The sequence below is a fragment of the Melanerpes formicivorus genome, unplaced genomic scaffold, assembly GCF_026170545.1.
Source record: "Melanerpes formicivorus ecotype bairdi unplaced genomic scaffold, bMelFor1.0.p_v2 SCAF_8, whole genome shotgun sequence".
Lineage (NCBI taxonomy): Eukaryota > Metazoa > Chordata > Aves > Piciformes > Picidae > Melanerpes > Melanerpes formicivorus.
In genome coordinates, this window is record NW_027142360.1 from 13,893,167 (window position 1) to 13,920,043 (window position 26,877).

Here is a 26,877-nt window from a genome sequence, read left to right on the forward strand (position 1 = left end):
CACGGCATTCATAAGTCCACTTATAAAGCTATGCAAAGGTCACTCTTGATGAAGCGGCCTGACTCCTCCAGTGGTACCCACTGAGCTGATCCAGGGATGTGTTGGCACTAGACCCATTTGAGAGCCTTACTTTCTTTTCCTGTGAAATGGTCACTCTTGTACCTCTTTACCTCAGCTCTGCAGAGCACACCCTGACCCAACAGAAGTATCTGGCATTTTGCTCTTCCTGTTACTCCAGGGATAAAAAATAAAAGCAAATACTATAGGCCGAAGTGTGTGTGACCCATTCCCAAAGGTAGTATGCGTGTTTTAGTACATGAAGTACTCTCATTGTGTATGGTTTAGTTTCTTCTGAAATACCTGTCTAGTGTACCCTACCTGTGGCAGGAAACTAGAGCGCTTGGGGGCAGGAAGGAGGGAAAATAGCCTTCTACAGATGTGGGTATAGGCTGAGTGGAGTCCCTCAGGGACTGGTACCGGGACTGGTGCTGTTTCACGTCTTTGTGACATGGCCAGTGGGATTGTATGCACCGTCAATTTTGCTGATGACACCAAGCTGGAGGGAAGAGATACCATCCAGAGGGATCTTCACAGGCTGGAGAGGTGGGCTCATGCCAACCTCATGAAGTTTAGCAAGGTCCTGTATCTTGGTCAGGGCAATCCCAAGTGCAGACACAGGATGGGTGATGAGTGCATTGACAACAGCCCTTCAGAGAAGGACTTGCGGGTGCTGGTTGATGAAAGGTTTAGTGTGAGCTGGCAGTGTGTGCTGGCAGCCCAAAAAGCTTCATCAAAAGGCAGCATGTCAAAGGAGGTGATTCCACCCCTCTGCTCTCATGAGACTCCATTTAGAGTACTGTGTCCAGCTCTGGACTTTGTTGGATGAGGGCTACAAAGATGATCACAGGGCTGCAGCACCTCTCCTGTGAGTACAGACTGAGGGAATTGGGTTTCTTCAGCCTGGAGAAGAGAAGGCTCCATTGAGACGTTATAGTGGCCTTCCAGTGCCTGAAGGAGGCCTACAGGACAGCTGAAGAGTAACTGTTTACAAGGGTATGTGTTGATAGGACAAGGGGCAATGTTTTTGAACTAAAGCAGGATAGATTTAGATTAGACATTAGAAAGAAGTTCTTCACTATGAGGGTGGTGAGACACTGCAATGAGTTGCCCACAGTGGTGGATGCCTTTTCCCTGGAAGTGTTTAAGACCAGGCTAGACCAAGCTTTGAGCAACTTAGCTTAGTAGGAGGTGTTCCTGCTCATAGTAGGTGGGTTTGAACTAGATGATCTTTAAGGTCCCTTCCAACTCAAGCCATTCTATGACACACTTGTAAGCTACAAGACTTGCTGAGCAAACAAGTGGTCTGAAAAAGAAATTGATGCTGTAGGAGTTAGTTTCCTGTACTCTGGTGTCCATGCTTCTGCCCCCATGTTTCAGAATGGTGAGGAGAGATTGAAGGAATGTCTAGGTTTTAGTCCAACTGCTTCTGCATGATTCCTGTCTGTTCTTGGACCTGCCAGTATTCTGCAATCTCAAAGCACAGTTGAAAGTGGTACTTAAGAAAACCCCAACACAACAAACACATAAAACCAAACAAACAATCCAGAACAACAATAAAAGTAAGCAAACAAAAACCCCCAACACACAAACAAAACCCCCAGAAACAAACACAACTAACCAATAACCAAAATACCCCAAAAGCAACACAAAAGAAACAACAAAAACTAAACCCCAACCTTTCTCCTCTTTTAAAACTTGGCTTCCAAATTCAGTATTCTCTTGGTCTGCAGTTTATAGGAAAGACTGTAAGAATTTGTAAGTGACATAAATTTTCTTGAGTGATTATCAGTTTCTGGAGCATGAAAGAAGTTTAAGGGATTTTAATCTCATGAGATGAGGCTTTCACTAGTGCTAGGCCTAGGATGGCTACAGGTTGCATGAGCAATGATTTTTGCAAAGCCATCTTTATATAACAGCTCAAACACAGATGCACTTGAGTCTCCTGTGTTTCACTGAGGTTCTCAGCTGAGGTGTTTGAAGGACATGAACACACTTCAAATGCTTTAGGGCTTGAACTAGGTGCATGTGGAGCCAGTGATGTACCTATGGAATGCAGCTCATGAATGCATATGAAGAATACTAGATACCAATATACATATATCTCTCCCAAATCCAATTAGTTCCCCACTCTTAACTTTCTCTCACTTGAGCTGTGAAACAAAATGATACTACTTCACATCTACTGGAGCAGAACTATGTGTTTCAAATTCAGTGAGGAATATGCCACAGTGTGAAAATTATTTAGCTTGAACTAGTAAGCCTATTTCCAAGTAAAATCTTCACTTTTATCAGCTGTCAGTTTTGAAGCTTCAATTCTCAAGAGTTAGAGCTTCCTACGTCAAAATCAGAGATTCAATAGGTTAAATAGATTTGCTTTTCAGTAGCAATAAGACACTGACAAGGGGAAGTAAATGTCTTGTTTTTAATGCTAATTTGAACAGTCTCCCAAGGAGTCAAAGCACCAAATGTTGGGTCTCTTTCATTGAAGCATAATGGCACCGAGTGAGGAACCTGTGCAGACACACCTTGTTCTCAGTATTCATCGCTGAAGGGATACTCTGGATGGTCACGCCACCTGTGGATAGGGCAGATTGAACAAGTCAGCTTCTTGGCAGAAGTAGGGTATCGCATCACATCATAGCTGTCCTGTGCCTGGCAAACCTCTTCGTTACAATGTATTTGTGGTCTTTATGGAAGGCTCTACTTCTTATTCAGAAGCTATCTGGTCTGAAAAAAATCCTGCAGAGTTGGAAGCAAACCTGCACATTCAGAAAGAAGGCAGGGAAGGACCATTTTCAGTCCTTCAGATGACATACCTTAGGGACAGAGGGGGAAAAAACTGACAGAATTTTGGATATCAGCTTTCTTGCTATTTAAGTGTCCTAGAGAAGGGAGGTGACTTCTCTATGTGTGTATTTGGAAGGGGAAGACATATTTGTCTGGATGTCTAGAAAGACACTCAAAAATAAGGGCTATATTTGAAGGATAAGTGGAGACACCAGATTGTACTACTTTGGTTTATGCACTTGGATCTAGCGTGGGTCTGGTATGGTGCTTCCTCCAAGTGGCTGCTGCGTCTAAACCATGTCTGGCTGTTCCCTAACTTAGCCTAGATGCAGATGCTCTGCCAGGTTAATAGCACCAGTGGCAGAGAATTTACAGAGAAGCTTTGGGGTCCCCCAATTCAGGGAAGAAATGGATTTTCATGGCTGCATACTACCAAAGGCAGAGATGCTTCAGGCTTCATTTTAAAAACTGCACCTTCCCTGAACATGCAGTCCCTGAGCCAGGATCACTATAAAAGGCAAGAAGAACATTCCCAGAGTCAGGTGCAGATGGAAAAGTAACCGTTTGCCCATTTTTGGAGGACTTGAGAAAGGGGCAGTTTGGTTTTGTTTCCCCTTTTCATTTTTTTTCTATCTTTTTTTGAAGTGGATTTTCTTGTTCATTTGAGATGATGCTAAACCACAAGCCCTTGCTTGACAAACACTCTCCATTAACAAAATCAGAAATTTCTGTAGAGCTTTCTCAGGTGCACCATGGCTGAGGGCTGCCTTGCCTTTCAGCAGGGCATAACAAATACTGGCATTTATCCCAGCTGTGAATTGTTCCAGTTTGGGAAGGATACATTTCACAATGTTGAAGCTGACTAACTGGAAGGCATCAAACATTTTGAATTGGTTGTGTCAAAACATTTCATTCCAATATTCAGCCAAGCTGAAGTGTTTACACATTAACAGATTGAGTTGGTTCAAAAAACCAAAAATTAAACAACAACAAAAAAAGAACCAAACACAACTGAAAAAACCCAACCAAAACCAATTCCAAACCCAAACAAACCCTGAGCCACAACACTTGGGCTTGTTTGGTTTCATTATAATTTGAGAATGTCTGAGTTGCCAGTATCATAATCTCTACTTTCCATCTGTGGAGCATGCTTGCTAATCAGTTCTCACATGTACAAAGATTTGAGTCCTCCGAGTCAAAATGATTCACCCAGGAGTCAAAGCAGCTTGGAATGACTTGTAATTAAGACTATCCATAGCAGATATTAGGAGTACAAGATAAATCAAGCAGACAGATTTACATTAATCTTGCCCAGCACCATACTTCTAGATTTCCCTGAGGTGAGAAGAACTCATTTCAGACTGAGATACACTAAAATACTAATTTTTACAAAACTCTGATTTCCTGCTCAGATGCTTAACTTGCTAACCCATTCCACTGACTGCAGTATCCTGCTATTTGTATGGGCTTACTCCCACCATCAGAACAATAACTTTGCATGCAGCACTGGTGGCAGCTGATAACTGGAAGAGCCAGAGGAAAGCCAGATTCTTCCATTCCTCCTGGCATTTGTATCATGGCAGTTGAAGGTTTTGCACAAAGTTGACTAACCAGAAATCTTTGTTCATGATGGATTGACTTTTTCAGATCCATATGGATGGATGGATGAAATAAAAAATCTCTTTATGCTGGTAACTCATCTGTTGCAGTGTCAATTCCAGACACTTCAATGTGAGAACACATAGTAGGCAGATAAATGTTTATTTGCTCCTTACATTGCAACATCCCCTTTCCAAGAAGCATTTTTCACAATTAAGGTCAGACTGCATTTAAGTACTTTCCCTAAACATGGCACTGCTGTGAAAATAGAGCCAAAATCCTACGCATCCTGTTTTCCTTCTCCTCAATGATCTCCTGTGACCAAATTTAGTCTAATAGAGCAAAGCATTTAGTTCATTACTTTTTGGATTGATGGCTTAGAAAGTTCTTCTCTTGTGGGCACTTGCATGCTTTAACTTTGCCTCTGGAAAAGGCTCTTGAATTTGCACCAAGGTTACATTTTCCTTATACAATCACTGGAAGTTTAAATGATGTCATAGCTCAGCTTAGGTATGCAACAACAACAAATCCCTATTTCAAATACCAAAACACACATGAGAATCTGTTATGTCAGTTGTGAGAAACCTTCTGGAATTAAATACTGCTAATTGATGGAAGGCTACTTTAAACTTAAAGAAACTAAAGCTTCAGAGCACCTGACTGAGTTAGATGTGAAAAGTGAACTCCATTATGATGCTTTTAACTTAGTTCCTATTTCCCATCATATTTATGCAGCACAGTAAGTGGTTTATTTGTTCCTTTGCAATATTCTCCAATCTTTTGAGCAATGGTCAATGTTTTAGAGTGCTGCTGCTGCTGTTACCCTGCTTTTCATTATTTTTAGTATTTGAGTGCACTACAATTTGGCAAGACACAGATAATACAAGGTAACAAAGATAAATGCATGGCAATGAATCTCAAGCATTTGTCTACAACGTTGAGTGCCCTGAAAAGGAGAAAGCATAAAGTTTGGCCATAAACTGTAGATGCTCTTGAACTGAAGGAAAAACAAGTAGCCTCAGCCTCTGGCCTGAGTCTTCTGGGGTAGTGCAGTCTTCAAGTGAAGTAAAACTATGCTGAGTGGTAAGGTTCAGATCACAAGCAATCAAGAGATCAAGCCTTGCAGGTTCTTAGAACAGATAATTAACCAGGTGTAGCAGTTAAACTGTGTGGTTTTCTTTTCACATGAGAAGGTACAACTCAACATGAGAGCAGGAAAGGCAGATTGTTGAAGAAGGCCATGTCAGAGAATGACTTGTGGTCATTAAGATGTATCCTCTTTCATGAGGAAGTTAGGCAGGCATATTTTGATGTACTGACTGAAGTAGTGTGTGAGGAGCAAAGCTCTCCCTAGATTAGCCCTGAGGTTTCATGTAGCAGTGTTCTGCATTCTCAGCCTTACATAAGGCAGTTTGGGACAAGTTGCCTCTGGAAATGCTAAGTTTACAATCCATGAACTGTTGTACTCAAGCAGCAACATGGCTTTCTGGGCACTGGAAATTAAAGTGATAAGTAGGAGAAAGACAAGAAACTGCTCCTAGTTGTATTTCAGCAACAACTCGTGGGTGGATGAGGCTGTTGTTACAACACATACAGAAAGCATTTAAGGAGATGGAGCAGAGATGGAATAGGCAGATACAGTCACTTTTTACCAGGCTTTTGGCTTTTGACATCTGAGCTGACACTTATTTATGCAGTGGGTGCAGGAACATATTCAGGCTGCATTAAAAACCTCCCATAAGACTTACCTTAAAATAGGGACATTTGTACAAATTTTAATATTAAAAGGAAGTTTTGTGTGAGTGTGAGTTATTTGTGGTTTGGGGGAGGCTTTTTTTTTGGGGGGGGGTGTTGTTTTTGGTGAAGTTTTCTTTGAAGGGGAGGTAGGGTTGTGAGGTTTTTTACTTGGTTGGTTTGTTTGTTTTGTTTTTAAATCCTCTGAAGAGACAAGAATACACTGTGAGGCTCTAGGATTCCTTCCCAACTTACATTAGCAGTTCCACATAACGAACATTTTTGTTCAGGGCTTCAATTTCTTTCATCTCTTTCTCAGTGAGGGAGAAGTCAAAGATCTAATGGAAGGAGATGTTAGGAATAAGTGAGTATTTTTTGTCATAATCAACATTTATATGTTCCAGATTTTAGACGTACAGTCCTTCTTCCTCCCCAACCTCCCTTAAAAATCCATACTTGCTTACATTTAGGAAAGTCTTAAGGCCATGAATAAGTTCAGTCCCATTTGTTCATACTACTTTTCAAGATAAAGGAAGTAGTCTGGCAATTACCAGGACACCAACTTTGAAAGGAATACAGTGGCAAGAAAAGTGGAGAGCAATGTGGGTACTGAGTGCTGCAAGGGATGTGGGAACGAATTATTCATTTTATTTGTGTATGGTAATCAAGGCAAATGCTTTCTGGTGAGCTGGTTGTGAGCCTTTCTGGCGCAATGGTATGCAGCAATCTTTCCCTAACAAAGATGTCCCAGAGGTGAAGACTGGGCAAAACAAGACAGTCATTCCTAAACACTTACAGCCAGCAACCTTGGGCTGCTGACCCACTGGAATACTCATTTGTGCTCCTCATTGCAGCAGCCAGTGCTCTGGGATATACTATCAGCTGGAACTTCAGCTTCCCTAGAGGGCAAAAGCACACCAAAAATTCTTCTCTACTTTGTTGTATTACTGTTATATCATGGTACCATTAAGTGATAGGGACAACAAACATCGTGTGGCAAAGACTGACACCGGTCAAGCTTGATATCTACAGAAAAACATGGGGAAATTTGCCTTCTATAGGTGCTAAACCAATGGAAGTGGATTCATCCATGCACCATTGGAATACAAATTTACCTGGAAATTCTCTCTGATGCGTTGTGGATTAAAGCTTTTGGGGATGACCACCACCCCTCGCTGGATGTTGAAACGCAGGGCAATCTGTGCAGCTGTCTTATTGTACTTTTTCCCAATGGCATTCAGCACAGGGTCCTTCAGTAATGGAGGGGAGGACACATTTACCCTGGAAGAAAATTGGAAAAAAGGAAACATGCACACACACCCTTTATATTTAATGTCAAAGCATAGAGGTATCTACTTGTCTGGGGAGACAGAATGCTGTGTCAAAAAGGCATGTAGTGTGAAATAAGGGAGAAAAGCTTAGGCATTTAGGTTGGTTTGTTGTCAAAGACAAATTCCTGTGGGATGTCCTATGGTTTGTACTGCCTCACCTAAGCTTTCATATTCCCAGTTACAGATAGTTGCTTTCTGTAAAAGGAGATTTAAGATGGCCTCCTATATAGACACCTTGGCTGTTGTTTTTTTATGCGAGGAGTGTTGTAAGTTCACATTTGCAACAGTAATATCTAGACACTGAAGTTCAAAACTACCTTGAAAAATGGAAGCAAAGATATTTTTCACAGAGAGGCAACAGGGGAGAACCGTCATTATTTTCCTTGATGCTGTCCTATTAGAAAGTAAGAGGGGGACTTACCATGTTTCATCCCTTGAAGTTCCTAGTGGGCTGTACCCAACAATAACAATGTCATGTTGTCTGCAAAATTCTAAGAGTTTGGGTTGGGTGAAATAAGGATGGCATTCAACCTACAAGAGTAATGTAGAAATGATTAACTGACAAACAGATGGTGTCCCAATATTTATGAGAGCTACAAACCAGGTGATGCTTTCAGGAAAGGATACATATAAGTTAAGGAATGGGAAAACTCACTTTGTGGTTACTGTTCCAATTGTATATTGATGGGTGATAGATTTATTTATTTCTTTTCTGGACAGCAGGCAAACATTTGTGATTACAGTTTGGCCAGTGGCATGTTTTATTGGCCTCCAGTGGAAAGGTGGCAATAAGTGTTGGGGGGGTGGACATGAGGGAAACTCATTAGGGAAGCAGACCGAGAGGGCAACCCATCTCGTGGTGGTTAGATCTTTGGGTTTCTGCCCCTTGCATTCAGGATGGCTAATCTGATGTTGCTTTTAGGGGAAGTGTTGGCATAAGCTGTCTTGCACAGAAGGGTGCAGAGGGATATGCAAAAGGTGAGATAAGTCTCTAACAGTTATGACCTTGGTACATGCTTTAGTTTTCCACATTGCAAATACTGTTCCCTTACAAATAGGGGTTTTCAGGCTGCGTTCTCTCTCTAGGAAAGGGACGTCTACAAGGTAACCACTGTTTACAGGTGGTCTGAAGCTGGCTGGTAGAGCTATGCTTGCTGGCTGTCTTCCCTAAGATGGGCTTAATCTTTTGCCCAGTTTTCCTTGATCTCAGGAAGCAGCAGCAAGGCTGAGTCTAGTCTTAGAGGTATGCCAGAAACAGCAATTGGATTTTGCACCAGCTAGGCAAGTTAATACCAGTGAAAGGTGATGGAATTTCCTCCTTTCACAGGCTGCCTTTCCCTCAGGCCAGACAGAAAGGAAAGGCTATGACCCATCTCTGTGTCCTGCCCCATGTCAATCCCTGCTTTCTGGCAATGTGCTAATGTTGGGAAGCTGGTCCCAGTTGGTCTCTGGCCTCTTCTCTGATACTGCTAACATGGATATTTGTTTGTGCCAGATGAGTCAGAAGAGCTTCCCAATGATTTCTAGGAAATGCAGTGGGCTGCCAAATATCAGAGCCAAAGGTATTGGGCATCCAGATGGGTCACTGCCATGTACTACCTTCTCTGAGCTCTACTACTGTAATTTAACTCGGACATGCCTATCATCTTCACTGGCACGTTCAGCTCAGGTTGGTTGCTTAACAGGGTCTCCTCTTTAATGTGTTTTTTTTCCTCTAACTCTTACTGATGTCTTATAGGAAAGGCACAAGAGGGCAAGTACAGAAAATTTAGGAGGTGCTTCTAATGGCTTTTAAACTTTGGAGGCTTAGAGCAACTTGGGCTCCCTGCTACTTATGAGTTGTTCTGATCTCGAGTCAGCTAAGGTAGACATGGCTTCACTGAAGATTGATTAGCTCTGAATGGTTTGTCTCAGGATTTTTTTTGACTTGAAGTAAGGTGCTTGGCAGAGGTTTAAGATCTGTATTGGCTTGGCATTCAACCTTGCTAGTGGAGCTTTGGCATAGAGGCACCAGATTTTTTGTCCTGGAGCTGCAAATGAGGAGAACAATTGGTCCACACCTTCAAATATTTATCTTTAGCTCAGGTAGGATAAGCAATATTTTCAAGCTAGGAATAGAAGAGTGGCAGCAGGGAGGGCAGCACCTGTGGCAAAGTGTACATCACCTTTATGCATGTGGTGGTTTAGGCCACATCTGCTTCTGAATTCCTGACATGGCAGTGGCACCATGGCAGGCATCGCCCTCGGCTTGCAGTCATACCTGGTTGCTGACAGGTTTGTACTTAAGTCCTGGCTTGTTCAGGATCATCTCCAGCTGCCTGCGGTTGAAATTGGATACTCCAATAGACTTTGCCAAGCCTGCATCTTTACATGCTTCCATAGCCTGCAAAGAAAGTGAAGACTGGTGAAGCCCAACATGTTTGCTTGATTTCTTGGAGCATGTTTTTTTAGAGATAGGTGGAAGATAGTCCATTCTTGAGATGGCAGGCAATCTTTGTTACAGCAGAACTAACAGCTCTATTATCATGAGGGTTGGTGCCATCCCACTATTCTAAACTCACTTTCCAGACCAAATCCTAGTGTTTTATACCTCCTGTGAGGGTAGAAATTGTCTGGAGAGCAGAAAGATCCTTCTGAGGTGTAGATACTTAAGTGCCAGACATCTGCTTTTAAAGATTTTTGCTTACTTTATGCTGATTTAATACTGGCTCAAAGCTCAAGAAGAGAAAGAGAACAAAACAGATTGTTTTCCTGATAATTCAGTTTTTTCCTGTTGATTGTACAACAGGTTTTTGTATGAGGTCTCTATCCCATGAAATCCTTGAAGTATCTGGAAAGGCACATCACAAGAACAGCAAAACTTCAGTACAGCATAAAGTGGGGGGGGGGAAGAGGAGAGAGGAATTCTACATATTCTGTACTTCAGACAAATCCTACTAGCTGAGAAAGCCTTGGATATGAATACATGCCCTAGTCTTTATTAGCTTCATCTGCTGGATTGTTAAGAGGAAATTTTCCCCCTTTACTTCCAGAAACTCTGCAGTGATTCAGTGACTGTTTGAGGCAGAGCAGACCCCACTGTGGAGCTGAATGCCCTTTCTGACAGCTTTGTTATTTCTTTCTGTCTCTCAGGAGCTGAAAGCAGGGAGGTAAGAGGCACCATGTTTTTGATGACCTCTAGCTGGCCTCATACGCTTTGTATCACTCCGTGACAAGTCAGCAAATACAGTCATCTGGAGCCATTTTTGCCTGCTAGTACCATACCAGAAGAGTGAAATTATCTGGTTTGAGTTTAGCCAGTTTTATTTAAACTCATGTTATTATTTGCAGGCACTCACCACCACCTATTTTTCTGTTAACCTATTAACTGAAGAGTGATCTGCTACAACATATTCTTTACAATAAGCATCAGCTTGAATATGAAAACCTAACTGCATTCAGACAGCTGTTGCCTTCAACATTTGAGCAACTAGCCTGTGAAAGAGAGGACTGAACTGCCTCAGACAAAGATAAGGGCAACATAAACAGCTAATGTGGAAATCCCTGGTTTTCCCTGAGACTCAGCTTGAGCTCACTCCCACTCTGATTCAGAATGTCATCCATTCTCCATCTTTATCTGCAGCACTAGAGCTAAAATCAGACATGGCTCTCCAGCTATGGAACAGTGCCAGCTGAAATGGAGCATGCAGTAACCCATTGTTATCTCTTGGTGTAAACTAGGCTGAATTAGTGATGCTTTTGTAGCAGACCTGATGCAGAAGAAGAGCTGTCTGGCATTGGCCATAAATTAAAGAGTGCCCCAGACCTCAAAAGGCAGGATTGTGAGGACATTGCTAATCTCACTTTCTGCCTCATCTCAGTTTATGAAGCCAGGTAGCAGCTGGCTTAAGAAGATATCTAGCTATACCATTAGAACGCATCACATAAACATTTAGCAAATGCTACTTCCCTCCAAGTTTTGTTAGCAGAAAAACCTTGCATTTGCACCTGACAATTAAATTTAGTAGTGAGTTAATCTGTTCTGATGGCAAGAGTTTTGGTGGGATTTTTTTTTTGGATGTTTCTTTTTGGTGTTGTGGGTTTTGTTTTATGGTGAGCTTTAGGGCAAATTCTGATTTTCATGATGGTGAAAAGGTTTATTTTATTATTTTTTAGGGAGGATCTAGTCACTTCTTAGGGCTCCAACTTTCTCCTGCTGCACAGATCTAATAAAGAGGAGAGAATGGTAAAAACCTACAGATACATCAACCAGCAAGTGTGCGCTCTGAAAGAATCAATGTAGATGTCAGATATTTCAACAGTGTTTTATTTCATGATAAAAATAATTAGGTGATAAGAAGAAGCAACATCCTTAGGGACAGAAGTAAAATTTATCCATGGACTAGTAGAATTTGATCTGTTTGCCCTATCAGTACGCCTCAGCTCTGTTTATGAAAACCACAAGTAAAACTGAAAATGAGAATCTGTTTTTCAAGCTTATATGGATGGATGCTGTGTTTGCTTACCTCCCAAGTGGCACATAAGTCTGTCTTGTGGTAGATCATTTTCCCATTTTCATCTCTTGGGTAGATTGCATCTCCAGGCTGAAAAGCAAAACCATACTTCTGTGCTTTAAAGAAAGCTCCTCAGAGCAAAGATGTTTCTACAGACTGTGTTTCTACTAGCAAACACCAAAAAATTTTAAAATCTTTCTTAACACCAGAAGTTCAACAGGTCATTCATGCTGGGCTTGCCACATCCTCCACTGCTAGATCGTCCTTGGATACACTTCTGAACTGTCTGAAGTGCACTCTTGGGAGTTCCCGGATGGCCTTATTTTTTTTCAATAAACTTTCAACCTTCATGTTATGGCATCCAGTGGATCAGCCTCCTTCTGAAAGGCTGGGTTAGAGTAGCAACCTGTGTTATCTTCTACTTTTTCTTTCTTCCCAGCCTTTCCCCTGATCCTGCTTGTGACCTAGGCATCTGAGAAGAGTACCAGCTCAGTCCACATCCCAATAGTTGGAGGGACCATTTCCAAGAGCTGCTTACTGGTAGTATATATCTGTGCATAGCTGTAGTTCAGGCCTTGAACCTCTGAAGTGCATTTTCCACCTTTCTTTGGGCACTAGGAATTCTTTCTTCCTATCTCTATACCCCTTAAACAAGACTTCAGGGATTCATTATGATCTAGTAAGTAATGAATGCAGCTTTCTCATATTTGCTGGTCATTTCACTGATGTTGCAGGCAATGCATTAACACCTCCCTCCCCTTTGTCTGATTGCAACATCAACTTTTTTTTCAGTGACGTTTGAAATTTGATCTGACTGCAAACTGCTACATTTCAAATGCCTGGGTACAAGATGTTGACATGGTAACTCCTTGGGAACATACAGCTGTGACTAATATGATCAGTAACTGGCCCTCCCAGTTCAGCCAAGAAGTTCAAATTCAAGGCATTTCATGGGAAAAGTGAGCCTAAGGAAAACAGCCTCAGATTTCAGAGGCCAAGGTCTATGTTACAGGCATAATCCTGTCCCCTCCAAATGTTCTGATTTTCCTTGATGAATTCCACAAAGATGACTTGCTGCCTTTGTTGCTGGGTCTTGAACAACTAAAAAAACCCAACAAAACACTTGACTATAAGGAGGTAAGTGGCTGCTGGGTACATTATCCTTTTGGGAGACAAACAGCCAACATAACTTGAGGTAGAGAAGCTCTATTTACAAAACCATTCCAGGGTATTTTGGAACAAACCATTCAGCCCCATGATATCCCAGTAAACTCTCCAAGTACTGCAAGATCAAAACACAGCAGTTAGACTTCTATGAGTTCAGGGGACAAGTCTGAATTCAATACCTTTTTACTCTGATCCACTCCTAACTCATTAATTTCTGTTCAAGGTTACTTTTGTATAGCAGTCAATAGACAGTAATTACATTAACTAATTTATCATTTCCACATTTCCCTCTCTATCACTACTTTCAGTCTCTGAAACCAGATTCCTTTTACTCTGCCTGAAAGCCTTTATAACAACCTGCAACACTGAGATCTGCAGGGGCATGCTTCTTATTGGTTTCACACATTGCATCAAGTTGGAAGGGACCCTCAAAGGTCATTGTGTTCAAACCCCTGCAGCGAACACCTCCAACTAGATGAGGCTGCCCAGTGCTACAGCAAGTCTCATCTTGAATGTCTCCAGGGACAGGGCCTCAACCACATCCCTGGGCAACCTGTTCCAGCATTTTACTACTCTCATTGTAAAGAACTTCCCTCTTAAGTCCACCCTAAATCTACACTGCTTCAGTTTGAAACCATTCCCTTCATCCTATCACTACAAGCCCTTCTAAACAGTCCTTCCCCAGCCTTCCTGTAGATCCCTTCAGATACTGAAATGTAGCTATAAGGTCTCCCCAAAGCCTTATCTTCTTTACACTGAACAGCCCAAATTCTTTCAGCATGTCTTCATAGGAGAGGTACTCCCGCCCTCTGATCACATTGGTGGCCCTCTTCTGGACCCAGCAGGTTTATGTCTCTCTCATGTAGGGGGACCTAGAGCTGGACACAGTACTCCAGGTGAGATTTCACCAGAGCAGAGTGACAGAATCACTTCTCTCAAACTGCTGGCCACAATTCTTTTAATGCAGCCCAGGATGTGATTTGCCTTATGGGTTGCATATGCACATTGTTGGCATATGTCCAGCTTCTCATCCACCAGTACCCCCAAATCCTTTTCTGCTGGGCTGCTCTCAGTTTCATCATCCCCGAGTTTGTATTGATATTGAGGGTTGCCTCAACCTAGGTGTAGGACCTTGCACTTTACTTTGCTGAGCCTCATAAGATTCTCTTCAGCCCATGTCTCCAGCCCATCCACAACTCTCTGGATGGCATCCTGTCCTTTAGACTTAACAGCTGCACCACTCAGCTTGGTATCATGTGCAAATGTGCTGAGGGAGCCCCCAATTTCACTGTCAATATCATTGATAAAGATATTGAACTGCACCAGTCTGTACTCGTGCTGGTACAGACCCTTGAGGGATACCACTTCTCATCTGTCTCCATCTGGTCATTTAAACTGTTGACCACTACCTGTTGTATGTGATCATCTAACCAATTCCTTATCCCCTGGGCAGCCCACCCATCAAATCCATATTCCTCCAGCATAGAGAGAAGGATATTGTGGGGGATTGTGTTGAAGGCTTTACAAAAGAGAGTGGGACTGGAAGTTTTGTCTCAAGTACTTCACTGTTTTCAAGCAGAGACTTTTTTTGCTAGAAGGCTTTTGTGGATACCAAAAAGCACCAGCATTTACAGACTAGGGCAGAGTAGGGATTTTTTATTTAGCATTACACCTGCACATTCCTGATCAGAGGCAAGCATCACGTGCAGGATGAGTGCATCTGTGAGAGAGGGAGAAAAGAAAAGAAACCTGTCACCATTGCAAAAGGACAGGGTTTTTTCTTTCTGTATTGGACACAGGAAAAATGTGTATTTTCAGACAGAACCCTTATTTTTTTCCCCCCCCCCCTCTCCTCTCAGGAGGGGCATGAATAAATCTCCAGGACTGCTACTCCTGTAACAACTCAGATTGTTGATACAGGCCTCAGGGAGTCAGATGTACATTACTTTAAAGCCAGCTGTCTGTATCTTTATATTGTGAGACTATGACCTTCACTATGTGGGAGAATGAACTACTAGAGAATACAAACACAAGCACAGGGAAACAGGAAATTGCAAGTGGTGGGAAGTTTTCAAAAATGTACCCAAAAAGATTCCATACGTGAGGCAATATTAAAAAACTCAATATGTGAAGTCAGTTACTCCTATGTAGGTCTTAATGGGATATGGCTTCCTTGGGGGAAGACGAATTGAAGATCTAAGGTGATTGCTTCACTGGTAATTTGCTTCCTAGCTGATGTTTCTGGCAGTTTGCAGTTCATAGTAAAACATAACTGAAGAACTACCTTCTTGCAAGAAGAGGCCAGCTTAGAGCTTAAACGCCCAACAGAAACAATTAGCCAGCTAATTGCCTGACCTTATTTTCTCTATGTAGAAGAATGTTGTTTCTTTATAACCACTTACATAATTTTGAATTTCTTTCGTCTCATTTTACTGTTATTTCATTTGCATGCACTTGCAGAGGAAAATTGTAAATCAAAGTACAAATGGTTGTGCAATTAGAAAGTTTGGGAACTTGCAAGAGCTGGCTGCAAGGGAGGCATGCAACTCTGATGTGAGCTCCTTGCATTCAAAGGTTTTGGCTACAAATTGCCCAGAGCCAGCAGTATTGAAGGACTATCAGGCTTTAACTTTTTAGACATTTGAGAGTGTGAGCTGGACAACCCTTGTTTGAGACCAGCTGTGATCTACTGTTGTTGTCTGTGAGAAGGCTGGAATTAAGGAGATTAAGATCACAATCACAGTTTGTGTGGTACCTTAAATGCTACTGAGAGTATTTAGTTTTAGGGATAGAGTAAGGTAGCATTTCCCCTTTCTCCCTCCCCCTCCAAACTTTGCCCCTCTCCCTTCTCTCCTTTATATAACTACTTTCCTCTAGTGACTCCCTCCTCGTGGCTCAGAGTGGATTAAGACATGTTCTGCTTCAGAGGCAGTAACTCTTCAGCAGCAAGTGTTCAGTTTAGCAGATGTGTCTTTTGGGTGGAAAGACCCTCTCTTGCTATGGGTAGTAAATAGAAATGTATGCATGCAGTAAATATCAAATATTATCTGGCCAAATTGCTATTTTCACCATGGAATGAAAGGTGTGAGGAAGATGCTAGATGAAGACCTTGGCTCAATCCAATTGTGCACTTTTTCTTGGGCTATTTTTCTCTTTACCTTGAAAGCCATGGGTAGCTCAATAATGTAGAGGTCAACATAGTCCAGCTGCAGGATCTTCAGGGTTTTCTCCAGAGTGGGACGCACCAGTTCAGGAGGATGGCAGGTATTCCACAGCTGGGGAGGCAAGCACAGGTTCTTTTTTGGGGTGCCAGGAAGAACAGTTGTCATCCTCCAGGTGACCCCCCACACACATACACACTTGTCCTTCTGACAGAGCTAGTTGTGTGCAGTGCAACGACATCATGGTTTATGCTGTGGTGAGGAGCCCTATTCTGTCCTCTGCCAAAGGCAGACATGAAGGTTAAGACAGGAATCCTCACCCAGGACTGTCCCAGTAAAGCCATTATATATGTGTTTATTGAAAGACAGGTTCTTCTGAGTTTAGCATATTGCAAAGTCTTGCTCAATGAACTTAGGCAGATTCATTTTGTTTTCTAAGATTTCCAAGCATATGCTTTCACTGGAAAACTCTGTTCCCACAAGAAATCCGTGGTCATTTTTATGCCTAAAGGCAGGAGCTGAGATTGTGTGAGTTAGCTATTGATGAGACAAACACCCAGCACAAAGACAATCTTTTGCTATTCTCCTGTGGTCATGGAGTCTGAGTGACTGCCTGACCCAGGGAAGTTTTAGTTTACCTCCCAGTCCTCACTGAAAAGTATATTATGGTTTAGTTACTGTAAAGTAGGTGTGACTAGTTAAAGCACAGCCCTTTCAGCCTCTTTAATCACAGCTGCTTCCTTGCAGAGTTATGCCTGGAGGTTGCTATGGAGTGTGCTTAGTTGATTAGCTTTCAGTACTCTCTCTGAATTGCTGATGCAAATCTCTTGCAAGAATAAAACCATGACATGGTAATTAGCAACCAAGAGCTCTTTGTAAACCAATTGATGCAGTTAAAATCAACAAAAGAACAGAATTAACGCAGAATAGGGGGTTTAAAGTGCTTTTTATTTGCACACAGTAAGCTGGGCAATTTGGTCTTTTTTTCAATGCACAGAGCTGACATGTGGAGTCCTGTTAAGATTTTTGGCACTTCTATGGGCTGGAAAAACTTGCTCTTTGTTGGTATGGCCACTCTAGCCAGTTCTGCCACCAAAGCTGGCAGTCCCTGCATGCCAATAATGATTATAGATGCCAGAAGACAGTCTGGGTAAGTTTTAAAGTATTTTAAATGTTTGGGTTTTTGAAAACAGATTACTGTTTTCTTGGGAAATAACTATCTGGTCACTTCTGCCAGCAGAGGCAAGGACATGTTTTCTTGAAGTTCAGTTGCACTGAGAACAGCCCATCTGACCCTGCCCTATGCTGACAAACCAAAACAGTGTTTGGCATCTGGAAATGGGTACTAGGCCTTCCTCAGCAGTATATTGCAAGGCAGGAAGCAGTTAAGATCACTAGATGGTGGTGATACAGACTGAGGTGTATTAGAGTATTGCAACTATTTTAAGGTTCTGCAACCAAGGTCCTACTCTCACAGTTTTAAGCTGTTGAACTTGATTTCCTTTGGCCTAGTTTTTTTTATTGTTGTTAGTTTGGTTTGGGGTTTTTTTGGGGGGTGGTTGGTTTTTGTGAAGCATTTTAAATGTAAAATGAGAGGTTATTTTGGACTTAAATACAGGTAAGGAAATGAGTCTGTATACTCTTTATATTTAGTTTCATTTTTGTGTTTTAGAAATGTAGTAACATGAAATATGTTGATAGTTTAGAAGCGGTTTTTCTGAGTGCCCTTTCTAGCCCAGTGCTATTGGTCTCAGTACTTAGCAGTGAATATTCTTCCATTCGAGAAACTGTAGAGCTTCTAAACAGACAACTTTAAGAAAAAGCAAGGTTTTGTACTATGGTAATACATGGATGCCATGGAAACTTAAGAGTTTCATAACTGTTTTCATGGTTTGTACAAGCTGTATTATCTACCTAAGCAGAACCCATGCAGACATTTGAGCAGTCAAAGTTGCCAGCTGGCTTTGGCATTTCAGGACACCACATTTCCTGGAAATGTTACTTCTAATTTAATGAAAGAAATATCCTGGGATGAAAGAGGAGACCAAAAAGGTCTTGCTATTTAAGCCAAGTGAGATGTTGGCAGTTGATATAAAACCTCTAAAATTTCTGGATGCTGAGCTGCTCTGCCTCATCAGCCAGCCAACAGCAAGAGCCAAGTGCAAGTGCTGATGATTTCAGCTGGCAGATGCAGCTGAATTGCACCGAGTCACTATTCCAGTAATGCTGCCACTCAGTGTGGCTGTTCTTGTCAGTCCCTGCTAAGGGACCAGCCTTCAGTTTGCATCATCTTTGTTTAAATGAAGAACTCTTAAATAAAGAGGGGCTTGAGTCTGAAGGATTTGGGGAATTTCCAGTACTTCTGATGTCAGTAAGACTGAAAACAAACCCAACTTCTGTTGTGCAGACTGCTTCTAAGAGTGGTCTACCATATCTACCATGTCTCCCAGGAGACGCAACAGTCACATCAGTCAGCTACCAATCAATAGCTCGTGTGTCTACTCATGTCTTGATGTTTGCCTGTTGTTCAAATTCTATATAAGATTGTGAGATACACAATGCTAAAGATCCAAAAGTTCATAAGGCAAGGGACATCCAGTTCCACTTCTGGGGAGTTTAGAGCTGTTGTGAAAAAATTCAGTGAAACCTTTGAAAGTCTTGGATTGTGATGGATTGAACTGGTTGTGGAATATTTTCCACTTCTGCCTTTGAACTCTTTAAAGACTACGAAGTGCTCACCTGTCACCCTGAGCACCTTACATTTTGTCGAACACAAACACTATACAACAGAATGATAAATCCATACAAGCCCAAACTCCCATTCAAAGGCAGGCTGGAACCGCAGGCATTGACTCTCATGGTACTGTGCTTCGCAGCCCTGTGGCTTGCAGGGCCTGTGGGTTAGGGAGCAACTGAACCTACCAATTGAGAAAATCCAGTGTAGTTTCACAGATGGCTCAAATTTTAAGCAGTGATTATCAGCTAGGAAAATCATCTAGTGATTAGGTCAGACAACGGAATATAGAGAGGCTTAATAAATAAAGGAAGTCAGGAAATATTACTGAGAGGTGCACTTTCACAGAACCTGAGAATTATGTGGGAATGTAAAATTCTGGGGAAACAGCTGAGAAAGTTGAATGACTCAGAATTGTTAGACCATCTGGTTTTAACCTTTTTGGCTCAGGTTTGTGGTTTTGATTCAAAATATTGTTGGTGATTTGCAGTAATGAAACTATAAATGGTTGAAACTAAATATTTGAACTGATTCAAATCAACATATTTGGCATATGAGATACTGAGAAACTACCCTGATAAAGATGGAAAATTTGAGGACATGAAACTTTATCACAGGATGACAAGGTTCTTACCAGTATGACCAAGAAAGGAACTTGGAAAAGAGCTGCATACTTTACAGACTAGAAAGTGCTGCACTTGGAAATTGGTCTATTATAGTTGTTGAAAACCCACCTGGTCTGCAAACTGCTAAATCCAGGGCTTAATTTCACATATCACAGAGCTTAACTAAACTGCTCACAGTTAAAAAAGGCCTTTTAATCCATGAGATCTTTCACTCTAGGAACTCTGGTACTCATTTCCAGGGCTGTTGAGTAACTTTTGTGGATTACATCTTATTTGGGAAAGGAAAAAGGGAAAATATTAGACAGATGTGTTCAAAGAAGCAGTGAAGGAGGGGCAACTTGAGGTCATGAACTCCATTAGAAACTGCACAGACACCATGAATTTTCTGGGGCCATCTGATTTTTATTCTGAATTGTATTTTCTTCTTATACCTGGGATATAATCATGGTAGTTGTAACACATTTTTCAGATGTTTCATTGTTCAGGGATTTCATTCTTCTAGGTCAGAATCAGCTCTGACAGGTAAGACTTCAAAGCATTAACTCTGGCCTTGTTGCTCTAAAGCAGAAGTGTAACAACATCTTCTATCCAAGTAAGTCGATTCATCATCCTAGAACTTTTTAATGACAGGTGATACAGTAACTAAGGGTGTAGCTTGGTGAGTAATTTTCTGGCAGTGGTACCAATGTAAGCACTTGCTGTTCTCCCATACACAGACACTTGCATGAACGTGCTTGCTCTCAGCTCTTTCATTGTGCAATCTCACAGCAACCTGCACAGGGAATTACTCTAACAGAGAATAAATCATCTGCAGGATCATTGTCCAGGCTGGGATCCGTTTGTGGCTGTACAAATATGTGTGCCAGCTCAACACGTGAGCCAGCAACAGCTTAGGAAGCACTGCTGAGTGTAGCAATGATCCAAACCTGCAGGTACCTATAATACTAGGAGGAATGGATGTTGCATTGTTCCTATTGCTAACAGAGCTTTAAACTGAGAACAACGGAGTGCTTAACAGCTAATCAATTGCTCCAAGAGCTCTGCAGCATTATGGTAATGCTGGGAAAGGAAAATACAGGAAGTTGGATCTGGAAGCATGCCAGACATTGACCACCAGCATTTTTAGGAAAGGTCATTCATAGAAATTCTGGATTTGGTATAAATAATCTGAGCTCAGCTCCTCACCTTTCCACAGTAAAAAATGTCTTCTCGCTTGATCTTTCCTTCAGCAATCTTCTCCCGGATGGCTTGTCCCACTTCATGCTCGTTGTAATAGACAAAGGCACCATCAATATGGCGATAGCCAGCATCAATGGCAATCTTCACTGACTCCAAACAGGACCCTTTGGGAGTCTAATGGGAAGAGGAAAAGAATAGTTTTAGCCTCCTGCTCACCTCTCCTGCAATTCTATAGGGTACCTGAGATATGTGCAAGATTCATATTGGATTTCCTCCAGTCTAACCATCCCTTACCTCCCTAGACATCTGTTTTAGCTTCTGAATAAAAACACGCTGCAAACTTTTTTGCCAATGTGTTGTGAATGTGGAATTAGACTGGAAAAAGGAGCAAAGCAAAAACTTTTCTAGGTGCCACCCTTGGAAACTAAAGTTGAATGTATTTGCTATGAAAATTCACAATTACTTATCTAGAAAGTATGATCTTTCCTGCAGCAGACATTTGATAAAATCCCTTATTCAAGTGGTAGAGCTTTCAGAAGAGCAGGAATTTGAATTTGATTTCTTTTTCCTCGATCAGCTTATCAGTGGTGATAGATCAGCACTGTCTCCTGGTTTTTCTAGTTCTGGCCAGCTGCTTTACCACATAGCTAAGAACCAGTATACACTTGCTGCTTCAGTATATGATGAGCCAAAAACCCTCTTAATAAGGCTAAGTGGCATTTAAGTACTGTGTGCTGCACTTGCCTTTACTCATCTTTGCTGAAACTCAGAGCAAGCTTGTTCTTTCAGAATAGTCATATTTTCCATTAGCCATTGGCAAGCAAAATACACACAGGCCAAGCCAAGTGAAAAAACTTAAGACTAGACACTGAAAATATTTGACTGATCACTGAAATAGTATTGGAAACATCTTACTGTTGCCTTTCTATGCATGACAAAGGCAGCTCCAAGATGTGCCAACAGTATTGCCCCACCTTTTTCACAGGCATTGTTCTGCTGTGACAGGGATGTCAGATTTACTTAAAGGAAAACTGGAATAGGGTGACTCAACCTGCTCTGCTGCATTGCTGTCAGCTGACAGCAAATGCCAAGATGTGAATTTTGTTACCTTCAAGTGAAGGGCCAAGACCATGCTGCCTCTTCTACGAAGAAAACAGATGCTAGAGACATCTGGAATGCAGACAGGGTATGGAGGAAGGATGTGAAATTTGTTGGTTTTGCTGGTGCAGAGGAAAGACAAGAAGCAGGGCTGGCAGTAGGTGGTACTGGGAGGAATTTCTTTTCACCACAGCAATCCATCATCCTCCTCTCCCTTCAAGCTGCTCTTTTACAACAGCCATTGATTTGGCTGTCCAGGAGTTTGTCATGAAATAAGCAGCTGCTCTTCCACCACCTGCTGAACTAGAAGGTAGGAAACTCATAGCTGCAGCAACTAAGGACATTGGTCTTCCCTTCCATGTTCATGGAAATAAGATCTATGAAGGACTGCCAAAAACAGGAAGGTCAATCTCTCTGTCTTTTAGTCAGAGAGCTGTGGGTGGGTGGCAGATTCTTACAGGGTAATGGGACCATATCCTGGCCTGCTTGTTCTGCTTCTCAGTATCCCACCCGGCCTGGCTGCTACTGAACACAACCGGACCAATTTCTGTTCATGCTCTGAAGGGTCTCTCTGCTCCAGCATGTAGTGCCTAAATGTTACTTAAACACAAAGCCACTTATGCTTGCCCTCATTTATTACAGATGTGAGTGAAGGCTGAGAGGCAAAATAGCACAATTTGTCACGTACAGTACTGATGATGCAATATTGTCTGTTTAATTGATAGAGACAATGAAACACTTGTTTGAATGCTTTGTCGCTTTCATTGCGGGAGCCTTCTAAGGGCATGGTCAGCCCCTGCCAGGGCTCTTTCCTAGTTATTAGTAGGATGTAATGAAGATCACAGCAGCTAACAGCCTTTCAGGCATGGTCAATGGTTAGTTTTCTCTCTGGGCATACTGGGTAGCATTACAGAAAAATAAGGCTTAGCACAGTGGCAACCTCCAACGTGTTTTCTGCTTTTCCCCTGCCTGAACCTGCAGGACCTGAGGAAGGCAGCAGGCAAAAAGATCTGAGACAAGTACTACAACTCTGCAGTTACTGGCGACAGTAACCTCAGTTGCAAAACTCAGACTGACTAGCACAGAGCAACAGAGCCCAGTTGAAAGGTCTTGTGACCACAAGTCCAAGTGATGACTAGTTATCCAAAAGATTTCTTTTTTTAAGTGCTATCTGAGTTCTTTCTACAAAACATGATTTTTCAAATAGTATGATTGTTAGACTTCAGACTATTTGAATTCTACCATTCAAGAGTATGAAAGCAGAACATTTTAGAGTATGATGATGCTTTACCTTATTAGAGGGTGTTTTGTTTTGTTGGTTTGGTTGGGTTTTTTTTAAGGTGTGTGTTTGTTGGCTTTGGATTGTTTGGTTTTCCTTTTTCCTCTTTTGCTGATAAGTGGGGCATGAGCCTGATTTTAGGATTTCCTCTTCTCTTTGCACTCTTGAAAAATTGCATGAACATAACTCCCTGAAGCTGCAAACTAAATGCTACAACCTGGGGAAATGCTGATCATTGAGTTGCATCTTTTCTCAAATACCAGGGCCTTTTTGGTCAGACATAGAAGGAACAGATGAAGAAGGGTAGTCTCTCACATATAAGGCAACAGCATAATTGCAGTCTTGGGAAGAGTGTGGAGTAGAAGAGAAGGAGAAAGTTTGCAGTTACTGCAACTGCCTTTGGCTGAATCAGTTAACTTTTGTATTAGAACTCAACTTCTATGTATTTCTTAATCTTTCGCATGGGACTTACACACACATCTGTACAAATAATCTCGTGAAAGACTCCTCCATCTCAAGGATTAATTTTGAGGAGGTTAGGGGCTTGAGAAAGCTTTCCTTGGATCAGGTCTTGATTACCAACAGCCAGAAATGGGTTTACATTAAATATGAATGTTTTCATTGCACTAGGTCATTTCATCTGATGTGGTATATTTGTTCTGACAGATTCTGGTCTAAGATGCTTCATTTAAAAAAGTAAGGCAACCTAGAGAACAGTATTTGGAAAGTTTTGCCTCTACTGAATCACCCAGCTGAAGGTCTGAGACATCTGTGAGTCTGGAAAATTTATACAATATATTTATTTTCATTCTAATGGAGAAACTGTCATTTCTAGCATTTCACATATGTAATCCTTGCAAGTCTTGCAGTAATGGGCAGTGGTAAACTGTGCTGATGAGTTGCACAGACTAGTCATGTTGTGGTTTTGCCACTTTTTAGAAGTGCTGCCTTGAGTGCCATATCTTATTCTGTTGTTTCCTGACAGACCATATTAAAGCAGGATGACTCAGGTCACCACTGCTTACCCATCTTTCCATCAGCAAAGACACAAACCTAAATCATTCCTCTCTACCCTACTACTCAGCCTGAGGCATTTTAATCCCTTTTATGGAAATAGTCTTTAACTAGTAGTGACCAGATTAGAGATTACCACCTGAGAACCAACTTTTACTTAATTGCAGATACAAGTTTGTCGTACGATTGCTTTTATGTTTCATGGTGTTGCATAAGGGCTGACACCTCAACCACAGCAGCTGATGAAGCAGTGCCTCCCAGGATGCCTGCTGATGGAGCAACCACTTTTACCAGGAAAACCTCCTCTTCCTCCTCCTTACTTCCTCTAGTACTCAGTGGTGTACATTGATACAAATGCCAGGTGAAGTACTGAAATGTCTCCATGACGTAAATCTTTGTGCTTGTCAGTAGTAATGCAGGACTCTTTGGCCTTAAGACAAATCTTTCCTTCTTTATTACCTTTTATTTAAGTGTAGATAATAGATATGCTTTATCCTTAGCCATAATAATGTTTCAGCTTCTAATCAGTATGCCCTGTAACAATGCTACTTTGATCAAGGACTGTTGTTTTAGACACAGAATTTTATGACCACCTCTACACTGTAAGTCAGATTTTTACCTTCAGTGCTCTTGCAGTCAGTCAGTAATTTGTGCCACAAAAGATATGAAACTTACTATATGTTTTATCACAAAAGAATAACAGTTTAGTTAAATAGAGCTACTTGTTGAACCACTAGGATTTCCTTCAATAGCATCTAGGATATGTTTAAGATCATGAAGTTTAAGGAAACAACACACACAATTATTCCCTCTATCGATCAATACCTTGTAAACCTGCTGATTTACCATCATTCATGACAGATTAAACCAATATCCATTTCCTTCAGGCTCCATGGTAAATAAATACAGCAGCAGAAGGACCCAGGGACCAGACTCAGATTTGCACCTTTACCAAAAGGAAGGAAGCAGCAGTTTGGCCCCTTCTGCATAGAAGTAGTAACCAATTAACCTGTTACCGCATTTTATGAGTATGAAAAAGCAATCTGCCATCAGTTCTGCCTGTCCAAAAGGGTCTCCTCTGTTTCCTCTGAGACTGTGAACTCTCATTATTTTTTTATGTTTATTCCAGATGCCTTCCATCACATCCCATTTTCTCAAAAATGATTCTCCCTGTCACAGAGAAAGTACAGCTTCATTCTGATCGTGATTGCTTGTGATGGAGGCACAGGATAATACTTTTTGTGCAAGCATACTCATGAATTTTACTGTTTCCTCTCAAGTAGAATAGTATTTGTTTAGCAGTGTTAGTGGTTATTCTAATCATTACTGTTACTTAGTGTCACGTTTCAACTGCCCTCCAGTTCCTTTGCTTGCTTTTTTTTTTTTTTAGCATACATTTTCTGGTTGGCAATTTCCATCACCTTTCTAATTTATAAAGAGGGATTCTGGTTACCTCCAAAGACAAAGCTAACAGGACAAGTTAGTGGCAGACTGTAATCTTGCAAAACCTTGTGAACATCTGCCACAGGCACTACTTTTATAAATGTCTTAACATCACTATTGTCATTTATGCATTAGTGCACACAGTAGTGGAAAACTGACTCAGTTTCCCAGATTCTCCTCTGCCCCATTTCACATGCACAGCTTCACGGAGTTTCACCAGTCTCAACAGCTTCTGAAAGCTGAGGAAGCAGCACTTCAGGAAAGGAGCCATTTATCTTCCTGAGCACCTCACCTGTAGTGTAATAGTATCTAGCTGGCAATAATGATCCTGGGAGGAAGAGCTTGAGGCATTGGGAAAGATAGGACATCCCTTGGAAAAAAATCTGAATTTAGCTGCAGCTGAATTAGAGAAGGGATCCAAACTGTGGGCTAAGCACTCCAGTCCTAACCTATAATTTAAGATGTGAAGCTGCTGTTTAGGAATCTTAGTCAGCTAAATACAGGAAAGAGAAAGTAGGTACATTCCTGGGCTCAGACTCTCCTTCACCAGAGCTCAGATCTCACGCACAGATTCTAATGCAAGTTTCTAGAAACCCAGTTGCTTATCTCCATTTGCCTGTTTTCCAGATAAACTGGCAAGGAGGACACAGCATAGAAAACATGTATACTGAAGGCATTACAGGAAAGCACAGACTGAGTTTACAAAGGCTGAGGATATGAGCCACACAAGGGTGCATTCTTAGAATTGTTTAATCTTGTAAGGGAGAAGCTGTACTGTACACCTCTTTCTTGGAAAATGCAACCACCAGCACATCCCTCCCTCTCGTACACAGGAAGCTCTGGCTGTCATCCCCTGGCAGTGTTGGCAGCCACCATACCGGAAGAAAAGCCCTGTAAAGGGATCTCTGCACAAGCAGGTAGAGCTGAGATGGAAGCAGAACACAGCTGCTATGCTGGCCCAGAGCTTTGCTTTATGCTTTGTAGTGTGTTGCCTTACAAAGTGTGGGATGGCAAATGTGACTAGAGAAGATGTGGGGAATGGTGATGCTTGCTGCTTCATGTCATGTTGTGAATGAGCATGGACAAGGGGTGCCTCCTTTCTCCTCTAGCCTGATGTCCTGTCAGTGGCATGAAGCATGAGGTTTGATTGCCTGTACAACAAAAATTATATT

At 41.7% G+C, this 26,877-nt stretch overlaps 1 protein-coding gene across 1 annotated transcript in view; it reads right to left on the minus strand.

The window, feature by feature from the left end:
• Nucleotides 1-2,468: 2,468 nt before the first annotated feature.
• AKR1D1 (aldo-keto reductase family 1 member D1) overlaps nt 2,469-26,877 on the minus strand; it is a 34,927-nt gene continuing 10,518 nt past the window's right edge. The window contains exons 2-9 of the mRNA XM_068142214.1: nt 20,878-21,045; nt 16,330-16,446; nt 12,017-12,094; nt 9,772-9,894; nt 7,933-8,042; nt 7,296-7,461; nt 6,436-6,518; nt 2,469-2,635 (exon numbers count right to left, since the gene is read on the minus strand). Coding sequence (XP_067998315.1) covers nt 2,593-2,635; nt 6,436-6,518; nt 7,296-7,461; nt 7,933-8,042; nt 9,772-9,894; nt 12,017-12,094; nt 16,330-16,446; nt 20,878-21,045 — 888 coding nt within the window. The 3' untranslated portion in view covers nt 2,469-2,592. The remainder of the gene's footprint in view (nt 2,636-6,435; nt 6,519-7,295; nt 7,462-7,932; nt 8,043-9,771; nt 9,895-12,016; nt 12,095-16,329; nt 16,447-20,877; nt 21,046-26,877) is intronic.